Below are 19,247 nucleotides of genomic sequence, written 5' to 3' on the forward strand. Positions count from 1 at the left end.
ACATCTGTTTCATCAGAATTTTCTTTAATATTTTTTGTGCTTAAAATAAATCCTAAAATACTTCTTCGTATATGTAGAGTGTTTACCAATGAAGAAAATTATTTACGGGAGGATATTAATTTTTATATCTTTATATTATATTTAATTTAATATACGAGGTAGCGAAAATAATCTCAGTGATAAAAAGAGGTCGCGATTGAAAAAAGTTTAAGAAGCCCTGATAGACGAATCACAAAGAAATTTAAAATCTATGTTCTGTAACATGCTGATGGTGCAATTTTATAATTTGAAAAATTATTGTTGCAAATGTTTCGGAATAACCCGAATCTTTTGTAGGGTTTATATTTATTTTAACTAACATTTATTTTAAGTTTAAACTATCTTTCCTGTCAAGCCTTACTTTCCCCTGGAATTGCCAATGCCAGAGTATGTAAATTTTAGTAGAACGCGCAAGGATTCAAATTATCAGCGGAAGTATTCTGAGTTAAATAGAAAGGAAACGAGTTCGAAAGTGTGCTTTCTTGCTTCACGAGTGTGGAGGTGGCTAGTTAGAAATCGAAGAACCACGCGTTTCGGCTTGTGTGCTTGCCTCGGCAAATTGTTAATCTTTCAACGTAATATTCAGAAGTTTGCTAAAGTATCAGCGGTATTTTAGAACGCGGTGAGGTTAGTTACGTTTAGAGAGCCTCGTAGTTAGTCACTTGTTATTATCTCTTTCTCAGTTTCTTATTTTTATTTTACCGCCGGGTCGGCGTAGTTTGTGAGCGTCAAGAGCACGCATTTGTAATTTCTAAAGTTGAATAAAAGGGATTTAAACCCTTCTCAAGACTTTGGTCTATTTCCAGTTCTCAGCCGTCACCACTTTGTTGCGTGCAGGTTGGAAGCGCGCAACTTTACACTTTGTTAAATATAAAAAACATGTGACATTTCTGTCATTACTAAGAATCAATGGTTATTTCTAGAAATGTTTCTTCCATAAATATATTTATCTTTCGAATGTCCCAGGGGAACAGGATGGCAATTCGAGTTGCTTCATGTCCTATGAATTAAGTGATTTCATTAACGACCAACGAGCAAATTCTCGAAATTATTAGTCAGTTGGTGTTTACTCTATTGAGCAACAAATATGTAAAATTTAATTTTTAAATATTTTTTGGATGTATCTACAATAGAATCTTCAGATGAAAATTAATTTACTTATGTACTGAGAAAAATTTTCTCATTTGGAACTTAACCTTACACCTGCGCTGTTTCTATTTTCATCGAAAACTGCTTTTTGTAGTTTTAACAAAAGTCTATAAGCAGAAAATGTTCTCTTGTAGCTGATTTATAATTAATAATGTGTGGCGTTTCGAATGGGTTTTGCATGCGTTTCATTAAAGTGAATGAGTAACTTAGTTTCTGCAAACATCCCATTCCCTTTTCCAATTTGAAGTCGTGCTTATTAAGTTGTAAGGTATATTCTTCCTTCTTCCAGCATGCCTTCGTGGTGTAACGATAGCACACTGGGCGTGCACATGAGAGGTTCTGGTTCGAGCCCCAGCGAGGGCATTGCACATTTTTCATGTCTTCTGCTTTGAAAAACCTAATGACTCTATAAAGCCTAGTTCAAATTTCAAATCTTCCTGATTACCATTCAAACTTCAGTTTCTATTTTTCAAAATTATTTCAATTACATATTTTGCAATTTGTATTCTTATCAAACTATGTAAATCAAAGCTGATTTCTTATAATCCTTAAAACAGCTCTGAATCTCTATAGTAATTTATATTTAAAAATTCGATTTATCATCTAGTCATTTTACATCAATAGTCAACCAGTAATAACTATGATAAATTGCCATTTAAATAAGATTGCTTTAATTTTTTTATCATGCATTACAAGGTCTCAGAAAGCATGAAAGTTTTCATAGGAAAGGCTATATTACACATTTTAAAATATTCTATGTAATATAAATAGACGTATATTGAAAAGTAATAAAACTTATAATCTTCCTTAGGTAAAAATAAAAATTTTGTAATAACGCACATGACTTCCTTGCACGGAATAGTAAGTTATACGCATTTTTTCCTGCATTTCATTTGAACTTATTTCCTCAAATTTCATTAGATATATAGTTCTCATTCAATTAATTCAGTTCTCACTTCGCAGCAAGGCAAAAACACATAAAAACTCAAATTAGTTTCATTAAGTATCGAAAGATATAGATTCGGACTGCAGGCAAGAAACCAGATTTGTAGGGGCACAAAACGTAAAGTTTACTTTTGGTCCCACTCGGCAAACAGACACTGAAGGTACGGAAACTGACTTAATTCACTATTCTGCTATGTTTCAAATGTAAGCAAATATGACTGCTATGGTAGAAAAAAAAAATTAGGCTTACCCGCACAAAAGCAACTTTTAAATTCTAGTCTATTTTAGTCTAACTTTTAAATTGTTGATAACTCTACGATTATAACATGAAGGTTAACTAAGGGCTTAAAAACCTTCACCGAAAAATAAAAACAACATAATTCACAAATTTTTAATGGAAAAAATGCACAATTTAGTAACGTATAAGAATAAAAAAGAACTGAGCTCACGGAGCCGAGTAACAGAGTGGGTATATATATACATATATGTAACATTTGGTACGGCCGATTGCAACCAAAAAGGGAGGTGCACAACTGCATATTATAGCAGTCCTATATACAAAATTTCAACATTCTGAGGCTACTCATTTTTGAGTTATGCGAGATTCACACATATACGTACGCACGCACGTACGTACAGACGCGTCTGTACGTAGTGCGACGAAAAAATCTCTTCTGAATCCATTTTAAATTAGTTTTATAATTCCTTTGGGGGAAAAGAGTGCTCTATTCTGTCCTTACGTTGAGATGTGACGCAAAAACATCGTTAAATTGCATTGGATAGCTGTCAAAAAGGATATTTTTGTTGAAATATGGTACTCGGAATTTTTCGTGATTACAATGCATTCTTTACTTGGTAAAAGAAAGTAAAAAGCACTCACCGCAATCCTTGGGCATCTTGAGAGGTACTCCTGCCATTTTGCACTCGGCAAAATAAGCAGCAGCGGACTGGCAAATAACAGCATCATGAACTCGCTCGTGAACAGCAGAGAGATCGTTGATGCACATCTTCAGGTAGTTTTCAGGATCAACCTGCATAAAATATTTAGTAAATCCTTATAAAAAGGAATAAATATCTTGCAAAAGTTATTGCATTCATGAAATTACGTTGTAAGATGAAACTTTCAGAAAATGTGCTACCAAGTGTGTTTTGAATAAATTCGAAAAATATTTTTTGAAAGTCTCGAAAAGTTCAAGACATTTTAAAAGTATATAAAAAACATAATTTGCTTCAATAATTTTTTGAATGTAATTAAAAACAAATAAATAACAAGAAAAATGTTACATGGGAGGGATTTTATAAATTTTAAATTAAACATCTAGTTCAGAAAGGCCTAAAATTTTAAACTCGTGAGTTCATTGAGTAAACATATTGAATAATAGCATTTAATTATCATTTAGAAATTAAATTAATCAACTTTAATTATAAGCGTTAGGATTACGGAGTGTGTTTGTGGATTACCTGTTTGAAACAAGCTCTGAATTCAGATGAGGATTTTTCAAACATGCCTCTGCATTTCTTCTGGACCATGTAATCGTTGCTTGGCAAAGTAGCCAGGTTCTCTGTGCTTCTGCAAGCCATTTGTCCTACTTCCCAACTTCTGGCAAAACTTTCTACGTCATCAGCTAAGTGTCTTGTTGGAGTCATCATATCAAGGCTTGGCTCATAGTTGAATGTACCAAAGAGTCCTCCAGTTTTTCCGAAGTAAAACCCGGATAAAGTTAAACTGCAGTAGTTGCGGACAAAGTTGCAAACAGCCGAAAAGCCTATCGTCAAATCATTAATATTAGTAATCTAACAGGTGTAATTAAATACAATAGAAAAATTTAAAAAAAAACTGTACAATTTTAAAAACAGAGAAAACACGCTTTCAATAATAAAATTTCAATTCCTATGAAATTTTAGCTATGAAACAAGAACATTCTGATTTATTTAAAAATTTCAACTGATTCCTCTGCTATTTTAGGTACAACTGATAATTTTTGTTTTTGTCTAAATTTCAATAATTTTCAGATATCTAGAAAACTTAACATTACAGGCACTGAAGAACCTTCAAAGTATAATTACTTAAAAAAATTTATGAAATAAAAGGGGAATTTAGAATTGTGTAATTTTGTTACTAAGTTGCTGTACTGTAACTTACAATTTAAGCATAGTTAATTTCTATTCTTGTAATTAAGTGACATAACAGAGGAAATTTATATATTGCTATTTCTTGGAAAAGAAAACGAATAAATTGTCATTATAAAAGAAATTAGTAATTCAAAAAAGAAATTATTAATGCTATTATTGACCACAATATTAAACATGTAAACTTTCATTGATAGGGAGGAATGAAAATATAATTGTAAAATTTCCGACGATAGACCTAAGTGAAGCAAAACTTTAAAAGAAAATGTGCTAAAGATGGAAGGAAACTATTAAACTATATTTTTTACGATTATTGAAGATAACTTTTATGATTTATCTCATTAATTTTTAACATTTTAAAACATTTTTCTAATTTTTAAGTATTAAAAGTGCGATATGTTCGTCAAACTCTAATATTGGAAAGAATTATGGTACTATATTCATTCAACATCATAGGTTATGAAATGCAATAAATTAATAATATAGCACATTTTCAGTAACACAAGTAAAATTTTAAACTGCTTGTACAAAATGTTACCACAAAAGTATTTTCAGAGAAGAAATGGTAACAGTTAAAAATAATTTTTCTTATTTTCAGTATCAGTTCAATATGTTTAACAGAAAATGTCTCTTAGTACGTAATTTTAATTAAGACAAATTTTTATGAAAACAAAATTAATTTAATATGTTATCTTATTTTTACTTTTTCTTCATTCGCAAAATCAATGTAGGGTATATACAATTTGGAATTCCTCACGGACTTTTAAGTAAAATTATCAATAACTTGTTAATAATTATCAATGACTTACCCAATCTTATTTAAAAATTCACAAAAGGCACTAATTACTGAGACTGTTAAGAAAGAATTCCCAATTAAACACCTCAATGGACTTTTAATATGATAATTATTCTTACAAGGAAAGATGAAAGGATATACGAAATGTAGTCTATTGTACATAAACATATTTTTATAAGTGACAGACAGCGTTTTTTATATCTACATCATTAAAAAATAGGTTTATACTCATCTACGTTTTAAACATCGTCAGGAAACGAATTTTCCTGTTATTTTACCGATGTTAACCCCAAAGTCATGTACAGTGGAACCTCGAGATATGAGCACTTCTATAAACGAGAAATTCGAGATACGAGGAAAGCATGAGCGAAAGAATCGTCTCTAAATATGAGCATTGACTCGAATAACGAGCAAGGAGCCAGGCTGTGGGTATGCGTGTTGAGTCTCCCGATCCAGCTCGACCCCGGGGAATCTCCTGGTCAGATCACTCAGTTTTCTTTGATCTACGTGTTTGTGCGCTTGTGAGTTAATTGTTTTTCTCATTTGACGTGAAAATAATTATTTCACGATGCCTCCAAAGAAGATTGTTGCCTCAGATAGTGCTGCAAAGAAAAGGGAGGAAGCCATAGTCGTTGAAATTAAGAAAGAAATCATAGATAAACATAAGCGTGGTGTAAAAGTGACGGAATTGGCATGGACTTACGGCCGTTCGACATTGACGATCTGCACTGTTCTGAAGAAGAAGGAAGAAATTAAGAAACTTGATGTGGCCAAAGGAGTTACCTTTATTTCCAAACACCGCCCAAAACTCCTAGAAGATGTTGTTGATGTGGATTAAAGAGGAGCCGTTAAAAGGCAATTCGTGACGGAAGCTATCCTTTATGCTAAGGCTAAAAATATGTACTTGGACATTCCCCGAAAAACACCAGGTACGTCGACTCAAGATGAGATGGCAATGAGATGTTTGGGGGTGCGGAACGAATTAACTGGCTTTCCATTATTTCCAATGGGAAGGTTTGTTCCTAGATACGAGAAATTCGCTATATGAGCTCAGTGCTAGAACCAACTAAACTTGTATCTCGAGGTTCCATTGTAAACTCAAACACTTAAAATATAAAGTTTGATTAGATAATTTATATGCAAAGTTATGCTTCTAGAATAATACTTCAATGGTTTATAGACAGGTTATATCAGCAAATAAATTATTTTGGCTATTAGAAATGTATCGTAATATGAATGAGTGCTTTCAAAATAAATAAAATTCTAACCTTTCTTTTCGTTCTCTATCCTGACATTAGCGCCTTCTCGAATGACGATTGTCTTGCCAATCTGAATGGGAAGTTCCGTTTTCGTGTCGTCTAGCGTGACTTTGTAATCTTGACCGATATCTATCTTCTTGCCTTCGGTCAGAATGGTCAAAGATTTCCTCTGGTAATCTTCCCTTCCATAGTTCACAATTACAGAGAAGTTCCCGTCCACAAAGTCACGAGCCAGCAAATAGCTGCATCTGCCAGCAAACTCAAATGGTAATTTGTCGAAAGTAATGTAGTGCTGGTTACCAGCTATCATAGCATGAGCTGGAAGAAAAATGTAAATATATATTATTAAGAGAAAGAAACAATTTCTATCTTAACGACAATTAATATAAGATATGATCTCTATTATAGTATTTAAGCATATGTAATATTATCGCAGGTTATAAAAGTGTTAACTGAAAATTACTCTGTCGACAAGAAGCTAAGGACTTAGAGACCACTCAAGGACTTAAGGACCACATAAGTTCCCACTTAGTGAGTCTAAAAACTGAGACCATATTCCAGACGCGGATATGCTAGTATCCTGCCCTTCGAGAGGTACACACATTTTGTTTACCAGTATAATTTATAGTCCCTAAGCCCACATGCTCTACCTCTTAAAAATTCTATAGATTGAAAAAGTATTTTCTGCTGTACTAAACGAAATAGAACTCATTTTTTTTAAATAGATTTTCAAAACTACAGTTATCCTTCAGTGTTCACTGAATATGTATCTTCATATATTTCGGTATTTCACGAAAATAATTATTATAATTAATTAAAAAGTGTATCATCAGTCGTACAAACAATAAAATTTTAATTCTTGCATTGTACGTAAAAGCACAAAGAGAAAGAACCATCAGATTTTCACAATTTGTTAATAGTATTAATAGTACTATAAGGTATTTCTCCCGCCTTCTTAGCATGCCTTCGTGGTGTAATGGTCAGCACGCTCGACGCGTATTCGAGAGGTCTGTGGTTCGAGTCCCGGCGAGGGCATTGCACATTTCTTCAATTTCCTGATTTAAAACAATTCTATATGTCTCTACAAAGGCGCCCGAACTGAAAGGTGGTGGATGATGATTCTTCACCACCAGGATTTCTTCGACTGGGTCCCCTAATCCCCATTCGCCCTTTAGAAAGGGCAGTATATAAGGTATTTCTCCCTCCTTCTTAGCATGCCTTAAAGGTGTAATGATCAGCACGCTCGACGCGCATTCGAGAGGTACGTGGTTCGAATCCTGGCAAGGGCTTTGCATATTTTTTCAATTTCCTGATTTAAAAAAATTATAAATGTACAGTACAAATAAAGAAATGAAGATTTTTATCATTGCGACAACTTTCTTATTTAAATTATGTATTAGAAGAAAGTTCTGCTATTGAAAATTTAATTTTGTAATGTTTAATTCTATATTTTAGCCCTTTGCAAGCCTTAGTGAATTATCTCCAGCATTTATTAACTTATTTGAAGGAACAAATATTTACCTCTGTTGAGGTTCAAGGATAATTATTTACACAGAATGTAGTTAAACTATAATCGAAATGTTGATTACATGAAAATTCTGTTGGTTACAATCCTAGAATGTTTGGTAATTATTATTCTAAAGCTTAAAACTTTGCAAGCAACAGTTTACATCATATATTTGTTGATGTTTCAAATTAAAATATTTAATATCCGCTGTATCATTTTAAACAAAGCTATGCTACGATCAGAAATTAATTTCTGGAAGTTGTTTTCTTAGACAGACATTTGAAGTTTTATATGGCCATTTAGAAGTTAGAGATTTAATACAGGAATGTTTTATACATGACAGAACAACAAAAGATCGAGGGAAGAATACTCCATGCATCCACGGTGTATATCAAACAGTAGTCCTAAATTTTACCATCACAATGAAGGTACTTCTGTAGAATGTAAACTGTTCCTGTTTTACGTTGAAAACATACATCTTATAAGTGCATCGCCGATGCATTGATTTTATTAAGAACGAGAAAAAAAGCGCAGAGCGTTTGAAAATTCATCTCCTAAGCCATTCTGATATCTGATAGCTGTTAGAACATAATATGATTCATCACTATGCAGTTTATAAGATAATATGCTTCACTGTTTATTAGAGATCATTAAATGATAATTTAAGCGCTTGCATATGAGAAAAAAAAGACGACTACATTGAAAACTCTATTCGTTTTTTATATGTAAGATAATAAATGTGAGCCAGTTTTACTTGAGAAAACCCTCACAAGAGATTATTCCGTCAAAAAAAGTATTTTGATCATTTTTACGACAGAAACTTGTAAGTCAGAATGCGATGTGATAATAAGTAAGGCAGATGAGGAAAGCATATTTTTTCTTCGTATAAGCAAAAGGATTTGTCAAAATTTTCGAAATTTATTTTCAAGGAAATAATATAGCAACCCTCTTTAGAAAGAAAAATATACAGAAAAAAAAAACCCAATATTTTCTGCTTAAAATTTACATCAGTAGTTAACGTAATTAATTTAGTTTAGTAACAGCTGTCTGATTGATTATAGCGAGGGTTATATGTCTGAGCTACAACTTGCACGGAAGAAAAGGGGAGAGGGACAGGTCTCTATTTCTCATTGACGAAATTTAACTTGCATTTTTCGTGCTTCGAAAGTGCGACGTAAGAAATATATTATATTTACATATAGCCACTGTACTAAAATCGGACTTTTCTGGAATGAAACACCGATTTTTTTCCATATTTCGATTCTACGACTCGGATTATACCAAAGTGCCAAGTCTTGAAAAAGTAAGTTTTCGCACAAGTAGTTTCTAAAAACTAGCTCTCGAAAGTTTTGCTCTTCAGTGTTAATTAAATTTGGCATATATTTATTAATATCCCTTTTTTATTAAACTTACTTAATTTATTTTTCCACAGTTCAAAATTTAGTTTCATTGCAGCTATTTTCTGACTTGTTTTCAAAATTTGTATTTTTTTCTAATTTTTATAAATTAGAAAAAAACATTGAATTATAACCTATCAAATGTTTACAGTCATCATGAAAGTAGATTTATTTTTAAGCATACCTGCGAAAAAATACAGTTTTATTCAAAATTTCCAAAGATATACGTGAATTTGTAATGTTGGCGCGATTTGAAATTTGGAATATTTGTTATAAGCGATAACAACGCCAAATACGCACTTTGTTAGAATAACTTGAAAGTGTGAAGGAAGCAGCTTTTTTTTCCGTTCGTGCTCAATGAAAAAAGGAAAAGAGAAATAGGTTGCTATATATTAAGAATTTCGCCAAGTGAATTATTCTCGGGACAAACTGAAAACGTTCGCCAAGATAAATGTTTAAATTTCTCGATAAGTCTGTCACGAAATTTTACAAAAATTAATGTTTGAGAATAGATTGAATATCGAAAGACGGAAAAAAAATCGGCATGCAATTTCAGACAAAGTCCGATTTTGTGCAAAACACCTATGTTAGAACAAAGTTGTATATAAATCTATTATATTCGCGCTTTCGAGACATGAAAAACGCTGTCGAGTTAAATTTCGCCAATTGGAGCAATAGAACTGGAGATACAGAAATATCTTCCTTTTCGTTTTGTGCAAAGTGTACATGATGCCTTTCCGTAAAACACTTTAAACTGTCTTATATAGCAACCATTACCGAAGCAGCCAGCCCTTTCTGTAAGAAAAATTTCATAATACTTATTTTTTTAATAAACAAAGTTTTGGTGCTCTCAGATTAGTAATGAATCTTCCATACCTGTAAAGGATGGCAGCCAATAGCTAGGAGTAAAATATTTCATGAATTTATAATAGAAGTCCCATATGCAGAAGTCTTCGTAGAAGTTAACGGCCAAGGTATTCTTTACGTTCATCATCTTCTGATATTCAGGATAGCTCTTGAAATCAAATACTTCAATGAGGCTGTTACGAGTGGTAGGCAAGTTGAACTCAATGGCCATGTATCCTCTTTCAGGTGCGAAGTCATATTTAGCACCGCCTTTCATGTGGTAAAATTCGGAAAGAAGGTCTTGAGCCGTCTGCAGTGCAAGGGTTTTAGCATAATTGGATATAGTGTCTGATGCGGTGTTAACCAGAGTGTCCATTCCCAAGTTGTGATACACTTCTACACTCTGCAAGAAGGAAAAAGTTTCAATTATGAGACCTAAAATAATGTTTATGTACATTTGAGATTCGATATTTTATGTTTTAATTGAATTATAATTATTGAATTCATTTTTATTGAATTATGAATAGCTTTTAATTGAAAATTTAACTGAATTGGTTTTCAAATGATTTTTGGTTTCAAATGATTCAGGAAAACGAAACATATGTTGGAGACACATTAATCGACTTTTTTGAAACTTTAAATCATTTTCCCCTGATGAGTTCTGAATTAAGGTTTCAGACAAAGGAGATTAATTTTTATTTTTGTTTTCATTATTTTATCATTTGCATTTTTACTTTTCAGGTTTATTCTAATGATGAATCTTTTATTAATTTGAGTATGGTTAGCTAAAAAGCTTGAAAGTTTGACCTTTTCCGCGGTTGCAATCATTAATATTGTTAGGGAATTACGTTGTTTAGATTCAAATTTAATTTAAATTTAAAATTTGATTGCTTTCAGTTTAATTTACTTCAATCCAGAAGCTATAGCGCAGAACAGGTTTAATTTTTGATTATATATATATATACATATATATAGAGAGAGAGAGATACATATATATAGATATATACATATATATATAGAGAGAGAGATACATATATATAGATATATACATATATATATATACATATATATATATATAGAGAGAGAGAGAGAGAGAGAAAGAGAGAGAGATAAATATATATTATACATATATATGCATATATATATATATATATATATATAGATAGATAGATAGATAGATATAAATGTATATTATATATATATATTGATAGATAGATAGATAGATAGATATAAATGTATATTATATATATATATTGATAGATAGATATAGATAAATATATATGTATTATATATAGATAAAAAGAGACAGTACAAAGTCTGTAATCCGGACGTCCATTATCCGGAATGATCTATAATCCGGAACTCAAAGCCACAAACTTTACGCATGCGCATAGAGAATGCGCATACATTACGCATGCGCGTAATGTATGCTTTACGCAAGCGCGCGTTGAAAGAAATGTTTAATAAAGTAAAGAATTAAATATTAAGCTTTTTTTTTTGTAAAATTTCATACCCTTTAGATCATAATTGCTCTTTATTTCATAAATTACGGTTTCATATTTTAAATCGCATACATTACGCATGATTTACGCACGCTCGCGTTGAAAACAATTTTTAATAAAGTAAACAAATAAATATTAACCTTTTTTTTTGTAAAATTTGATACCCTTTACATCATAATTGCTCTTTATTTCATAAATTACGGTTTCATATTTTAAATTGTATAATTTCGGCATGCCATCTTACCAGATATAAATTGATGATCTATAATCCGAAAAAACCCCTAATCCGGAATCGCCGAAGTCCCGACGAGTCCGGATTACGGACTTTGTACTGTGTAAGGTTAAAAAATGGGAAACGATTACATGTAGACTTCATAAGCTTTATTCTCACTCTTTTTATTTCATGGTTAATTTTGTTTTGTCCTGTCACATAACAATATTAAATAATAAAAATATCACCAATCAACATTTGGTACTCTAGGAAAAAATTGTATTTGAAACATAAAAAATATCATTCTTTTATGATAGAAGCATGTGGAGCAATTAAAATTTTTTATCAGTACCTTTCGAAGGGCAGAATTGGCGATGCCAGACATGTACTCAACGCTTGGATGGTTGATTACATTATTCAGTATTTCCGCATCATATATTCTGTTAATAAATGCCTGCGCTGATTCCATGTATTCATAATCACGGAAAGCCTGGATTGTATCCATTACACTATAAGCATAATTCCTCAATGCAATGTAGTATCGATTCGAGAAAATGCAGTCTGAAACTTCCGTCATAATACCTACAAGAAATAAATTTAAATAATTTAATATAAATGAATGAAACATCACCAGTAACAATTAATTTTCCCTAATTTTGTCACATCCACTTACCATTTACAGAGTATCGGATACTATCAGCTGCATTTTTGATGTAGTAATAACCATCGATGAAGCAAGGTGCGTAAGCTCGAACCAGTTTGTCCAATTTTAAAATGATGTAATCAGAAAATTCTCCAAGTTTCTTTGATATTAAGTTAACAGTCTGCTCTAGTTTCATAGCACAAGTTATCAAGCCCTTTCTGGCAGCCTCCTGGGCATTTTTAAACGCTTGTTTAGCCGTTATTGCCCACCGTGTATACATATATTGAAGGTAGTCTAAGAAGTCTAGGCACTTATAATATATTTTATCGTATGTATCCTCGAGGAATTCCATTATTATGTTGAATGTAACTTCACATGCGAGGACTAAACCATCGGCCAAGTCACTGAAAATAAAAAGAAAGTTAAAAATCTGGATATGTGAGCATTCTAATATTAAATAAAATCTATAGCAAGACCTGATTCTCATTTACAGCGAAATAGATTTGTTTACAGGTTTTGCTGAGCATTTTCTCTTTGGTTATAATATTTTCAAACTAAATTTATATCTATTTTAACTAACATGTTAAAACTTAATTTGAAACACTTTCCTATAAGCCTTCATTCCTCTAATTGCCAGTTCCAGAATTGTTAAATGTTGTAGCGCGCGGGAAGGAAAGCAAATTTCTACTTTGAAGAAAGTACTTAAAAGCCGAGTACTCTGCTAAATGTTTGTTTGGGAGTTAGTTTCTGTATGAAGAATAAACAATAGTTTATAACACTCTTTTATCTCAAGTTTAGGCTGGCATTTGGGGATTTGTCTCCAGGACAGCTTACTTCTGACTGTCATGTTGTTCTTGCCCACTGCGCAAGCAAAACTGGAAGCCAGTTTCGAATATTTTCAAACTAAAGATGAGAACTGCAGTTTCGAATCTCGGAAACCTTAGCTTAATGAGTTACCATAAAATGACTTGCTACATCAGCCTTACGCCTTTATCGGAATGTCATGACCAAACGTAAAACTGTGAAGAGGTCTTATACCTTCGCAAGGATTTTTGACCACAGCTTCGTTATGGACATTAGAGCTTCTATATGACTACTGAAGCTGTTCAAATAATTTCTAAATAAACTCGGAATTGCGATCTTGGTACCATTACCGACTGGAAATTAGTATTATTATGAATGACTGTATACATAACATGACTATGTAATTATGTATCCTGACTGGAAACTATTATTGTGAATTATATAACCTGACTAGAAATATTATTGTGAAAGAGTGTTAACTCATTCACAATAGAAATTCACCTCTTAATAATAAGTGTTCTTGGCATCATTATTAACAATATATCCTAACTAGAAACTATTATTCTGAATTATGTAACCTGATCAGAAACTATTTTTGTGAATTATGTATCCTGAATAGAAAAAATTATTGTAAATTACGTAACCTGACTAGAACTGTTATTGTGAACGAGTGTTAACTCATTCACAATAGTAGTTCACCGCTTAGTAATAGGACTCCTTTGCATAATTATTAGCAATGTATCCTGATCAGAAACTATTACTGTGAATTATGTAACCTGGGCAGAACTACACTAGTGTGAAAAAATTAAGGACGAAACGGTTTTTTCAATATAACTTTGTACGAAAGCTTTCCAAATCAACACATTTAATACCGTAAGATCCCCAATACGTAAGGACATGAGTAATGTAAGCAACACTTACTAAAAGAGAAATCAGAGGGATAAAAAGAAGCTTCATTGAAAAAGTAGCATGGAGCGCAATGCGACTGAAGGCCGAAACATCCCTCTGATGGGTGTCCAGCAAGAAACATCCGGTCTTTAATAGGGGATATGATCTCCCCTGACTGCTAGGCAGGTTTCACAGCGTCTGCCCATGCTGAGAATGAGGTGTTGAGGCATTGCTGCCCATTCGTCTTGCAGCGCCAATCGAAGCTCCGGAATCGTTACTGGTGGTAAGGTACGAGCTGCCAAGCGTCTGCCTAGAAAATCCCATACATGCTCGATGGGATTGAGATCCGAAGATCATGCCGGCCAATCCATACGTTCAATATCCTCACTCTCTAAGAGCTGTTCGGCAGCTACTGTGCGATGACATGGTGCATTGTCGTCCATGAAAAGGAACTGCGGACCCATAGCGCCTCTAAAAAGACGCACATATGGAAGAAGAATCTCGTTATAATAACGGGTCTCATTGACTGAACCTGCGTCGAAGATGTGAAGGTCTGTACGACTACCAAGCATGATGTCTCCCTAAACGAGAACACCGCCACCTCCATACCTGTCCCTTTCAATGATGTTCGAGGGATGATTGCGGCTTCCCCGCTCTCTCCAGATGAGTATGCGATGAGAATCGCTACTCAGACTGAATCTGCTCTCATCTGTAAAGAGTACTCGTCCCCATTCATTGTCTCTCCAATTCCGGTGTTCCCGGCACCACAGAGAACGCCTTCTCCGATGGGCAGGCGTTAGAGGTACACACCGTACAGGGCTTCGTGCAAACAGACCACCACCGTGCAGTCTTCTGGCCACGGTAAAACGCGATATCGGTCGTCCAGTCGCCTGTGTCGTGCGTCTAGCGATTTCTCCCGCTGTCTCCCGCCTGTTTCTTCTGGCCTGTAAGGCAATATATCTGCGGGTGTGGTTCCTCGTTGACGACCACTACTAAACCCTCGGATAGCTGTTCCTGTAGTTTGAAATTGTCTCCAAAGTCGTGAAACGATGCTGTGAGCAATTCCGAACTCTGCAGCCACACTTGTCACACTGCGGCCTTCCTCCAACTTCCCAATGATTCGACCTCGGGTAAAAGCATCCAGATGTCGTCTAACAGATTGATTATTCGCCATTTCTCGCTGAGGCAGCAACTCGGTGTGATTTTAACTGCTATACGGCATGCAATCTCTTTGCCAGAAATATTGATCTTACACCGACAACATGCTTTATACTACTCAGACACTCCCCCATTACGTCTACCTGCATATCTGCGCATGTGCTACCGTACATCGCCTTACTTAATCTCCTGATTGGTCTTTCTGTCCGCTCTGCCTCTTCGTTCAGCTGATATGCTAATTTTTCGACTTCGTCCTTAATTTTTGCACACCAGTGTATTATTTTGAACGAGTGTTAACTCATTCAATGGTAGTTCACTGCTTATTAATAAGAGTCGTTAGTATCATTATTAACTATTCATGCCTTTTATATTCTTTGAAGAGTCTTTGGTAAAATATTTATTTGCTAATAATATAATATGAAAATGTTCAACATGGAAATTTTGGATAATTTTTGATTAACACCTTTGAAAATTATTTTTATGTTATTGTTCATTTAAAACAAATTTACATCTAAACGTTAAGAGTAATAACCAATCATTGCAAATTTGTTGTCCGACAAGATAATGACATAATTTGCACAAAATTATAAATTACAGATTTATAAATCAGATATTCACCGTGAAAAAGTTGCCTTTCTTGTATAACTTTCAAATATAAAATTCAAGTAATAAATTGATAATTTTTAGTAATGTTTAGAACATATTTACCTCATAAACTTCTTCAGTGCCTTTCCTTGTTTGACCATATCTTGCATATAGAATTCATTTCTGTTGTACATATTCCAGAAAGCATCCCTTGCGCTCTGTAAATCATTGGCAATATCAGATGCACTATTCCTCAAGTCTTCAAAGAATGGAGATAATTCTTGCGACATGGACTGAGCTAGGATTCCAGATCTTAATACCCACTCATTCGAAAGTGCTGATTTCATATTCGTATAACGAGACTTCGCGGACTCAATAAAACCTCTCAAAGTTTCACCAGTGTTTACCTAAAAATAAAAGCAATAAATCAATAAAAATTTTCACAAAAATTTGCTTAAAGGAAATTCTTTAACCGAAGTTTCACTAAGCCAAAGTCAATAAGTTGCAGCTCTTAACTTAAATTTGTTGCTTGTCAGCCGACATATTTTCTTTTCCTTTCAAGTTAACTTGAGTATTATTGAAAGAAAATCCGTTTCCTTTCACTAATCAACAAAATGTTCTTCAAAGCGATCTGGAAAAATACTCCAAAAATTTTAACTGAACTTCATTTAATCGAAATGTCGCTTAAAAGAAACAGTTTAGGTAATTTAAAGTCTTTGTTCATCAAATTATTTTTCTGGGGTGGAAGGGAAAGTAAACTTGGGTGCTACTGGAAAGCAAATTTAAATGTTTTCACACCGAATTCAGAACTAATTTCCACATATAATTAGCATTCAAAGGCGACAAAGTAAGTATTGATAAAAGATACTTAATTAGTGAAGTCATAAAATTTAATAATCATAAGAAGAAGGAGTATGTAAAGAGTATAACTAAAAGAAAACCTTCGGTTTTTGAATTTTCTGATCTCAAGAGACACTAAACCTTTCTCATCACTTACCCCGTTATCGTTTAGGTATTGTTTGAAAATTTAATAGCAAACTAAATTTAATTGAGGAAAATAAAATAAATTCTAAAAACATAGCGCACAAGTATTATTTCATAATACTTACTGGAGTATAACTTACTAGTTATAAGATGAGTACTTACTGGATTACTTACTAGTTGTAAGATGAGACTGGAGTGTGTGAAGGTTTCCCCTTCACACACTCCAGTCTTACAGATTTAAGTGATGTGATACAAAGCATATTTCAGTATTTGTTTGAGTTTCTCTTCACAGAGTAATTTATGCTAAAACAAACAGTTGTCAAATCTCAGTGCTGGAGAATATCTACTTAGAATATCTACTACGTTCAGTGATGGTTTTCAATCAGTTATCTTTTGGGCAGCGAATATCCTACCAAGAATGGAAAATCAAAGGTTTCAATGAATTATTAAGGGAAATCGTGTGCTCCAGAGGATTAGGGATTTTTTTTCTCATTTTGTATGGAAAAGTGTTCCCCCCCTCGTTCATCTGAAACAATGGAAGGAAAGTTCTCAGATGATTGTTATATGAGCCCTGTATAAAATGTCTTCATTTTTGTAAATACAAACGCTTATTATTTATTTTATTTCGCGTAAATTAAAATAGGTTTAAGGTGTACATTTTAGAAGTTATATACTCGAAATATATTAAAAGCACCATTGCTATTAAATATGATGCTGTAAATCGAAGAATCCTTTCTTTTCAGAAAAACAAATCTGATAGAAATTATAAGGAAAAGAATTCCATCAGGAATTGTAATATTTCAGTAAATTCGGATCAATGCTCATTGTATGTGATACTATAATTAGTGTTTCATAACTTTCTTTCCTTCTTATTTCGCTGTATATACTAAAAATATATTACATATATTAAAAATAGTTTATCTACTGACTGCGTCATCGAAAATAATCATTATTGTTTAATATTTATTGTAATGTATCGATTTCAAATGCATATAAGGTTTTAAAAATTTTTCTGATGCTGAAATAAGAAAAATTAAAAGGTTTAGTGCACAGTGCAAAACATTTATTATTAATAATTGATATATTATGGATTAGGTTATTGAAAGCATATTACAAATGAGTTAATTAGTGTGAGCTAGACATGAACGATCTTATATGGGATCATGGAGACTAAATCCTCTTCTCATAAATAATTGTATATTTTCTCAAACCAAGAGACAAATGCAAAACAGTTTAGTAAAATTCTGACTATAAATAACTTCTAAAATAAAAAATTCAGTCTATTACAAATTATTAGATGACCGTCTAAATACTATATTTAATGAACCTCAAAATACACATTTTTCTTTAAATTCTAAAAATAAAGCTCGTATATTTTGATAAAAAAATATGTTTATATTATCCTTTCATTGCAAAGCTGATGTAAAACTTACTTTTATTTATTTTCTCATCTAAATAATTTCTAAATCTAAAATTAAATAACCATAAAATTTACTAGTTTCATTCATACCAAACAATATCTCAAACTGTGATGCCCAACGATGTGAAACTCGAGCAGATCGTCTCGGTTTCTTTTTCCGCCATCTAAACCTGTCAGTTTCTGCCAAGTTTTGTTAAGATCTGGATAACAGTGATAAGAACAAATTTAATTTCAAAATTGTTCCATGAAAGCCTCCCTTCCTTTTTTTGTTGGCAGCCATCAGATGCTCTGCTTTATTTATTACATTCAAAATCCCAAATGGAAATAAAAAATATATTTGTGCCTACTAGCCCTATGCTCACTGCACGGATTCTGAAAATTAAGTGTATCTTAGAATGAAAATACTTTAAATGACTGGGAACTGTTAACTGCATCACTTTATGAATTGGAATTAACTCTTTTAGAGCAGAGATTATCACAACCAAACATATTCTTCACGGCCAAAATTTCAACCAGTTTGAGAATCTGAAATGTTTCTTGTTTGTAATTTCAAAAGATTGCTATCTTTTTAAAATTTTAAATCTAGATTATAAAAGAAACGTGCGATAAATTCTCTAACAGTTGTATATTTCTGCCTCTCATGCATTTATTTCAAGACTCTTTAATATCAGTAAATTTCTTTAGATAAATTTGAAAGTTTAATTGTTTCTTCAGAACCTCTTATTTATGGCAATAAATATAGGTTAAGTGAATAAACAATGCTTAGTACATACTCTTAGTTCTTCCCATAATCTTGGTCTCCAGTTCACCTGAGATTTCAGGACTTTGGACTCTTCTAAACCTAGGTATAGACTGGCATCGTTTATAACATTTCCTCGTGTGCTGTGTGAGACTTTCAGGCTTGCGGAATCCTTAGGGAATGCTGCAGTAAATTGGAATCCAGAGTTTTCTGCAACAAACAAACAACATTGTATAGCTTATGTA

The 19,247-nt window shown here is 32.8% G+C and overlaps 1 protein-coding gene across 1 annotated transcript in view; it reads right to left on the bottom strand.

Moving 5' to 3' along the window:
• The window catches only part of LOC118186596 (uncharacterized), a 108,613-nt gene that overhangs the window by 11,004 nt on the left and 78,362 nt on the right, over positions 1-19,247 (bottom strand). Inside the window, exons 23-30 of the mRNA XM_035356706.2 lie at positions 19,037-19,212; positions 15,983-16,266; positions 12,455-12,828; positions 12,134-12,363; positions 10,099-10,471; positions 6,328-6,636; positions 3,595-3,899; positions 3,014-3,164 (exon numbers count right to left, since the gene is read on the bottom strand). Coding sequence (XP_035212597.2) covers positions 3,014-3,164; positions 3,595-3,899; positions 6,328-6,636; positions 10,099-10,471; positions 12,134-12,363; positions 12,455-12,828; positions 15,983-16,266; positions 19,037-19,212 — 2,202 coding nt within the window. The remainder of the gene's footprint in view (positions 1-3,013; positions 3,165-3,594; positions 3,900-6,327; positions 6,637-10,098; positions 10,472-12,133; positions 12,364-12,454; positions 12,829-15,982; positions 16,267-19,036; positions 19,213-19,247) is intronic.

The sequence above is a fragment of the Stegodyphus dumicola genome, chromosome 4 (assembly GCF_044657685.1).
Source record: "Stegodyphus dumicola isolate Sdum_Otavi_A_Nest chromosome 4, ASM4465768v1".
Lineage (NCBI taxonomy): Eukaryota > Metazoa > Arthropoda > Arachnida > Araneae > Eresidae > Stegodyphus > Stegodyphus dumicola.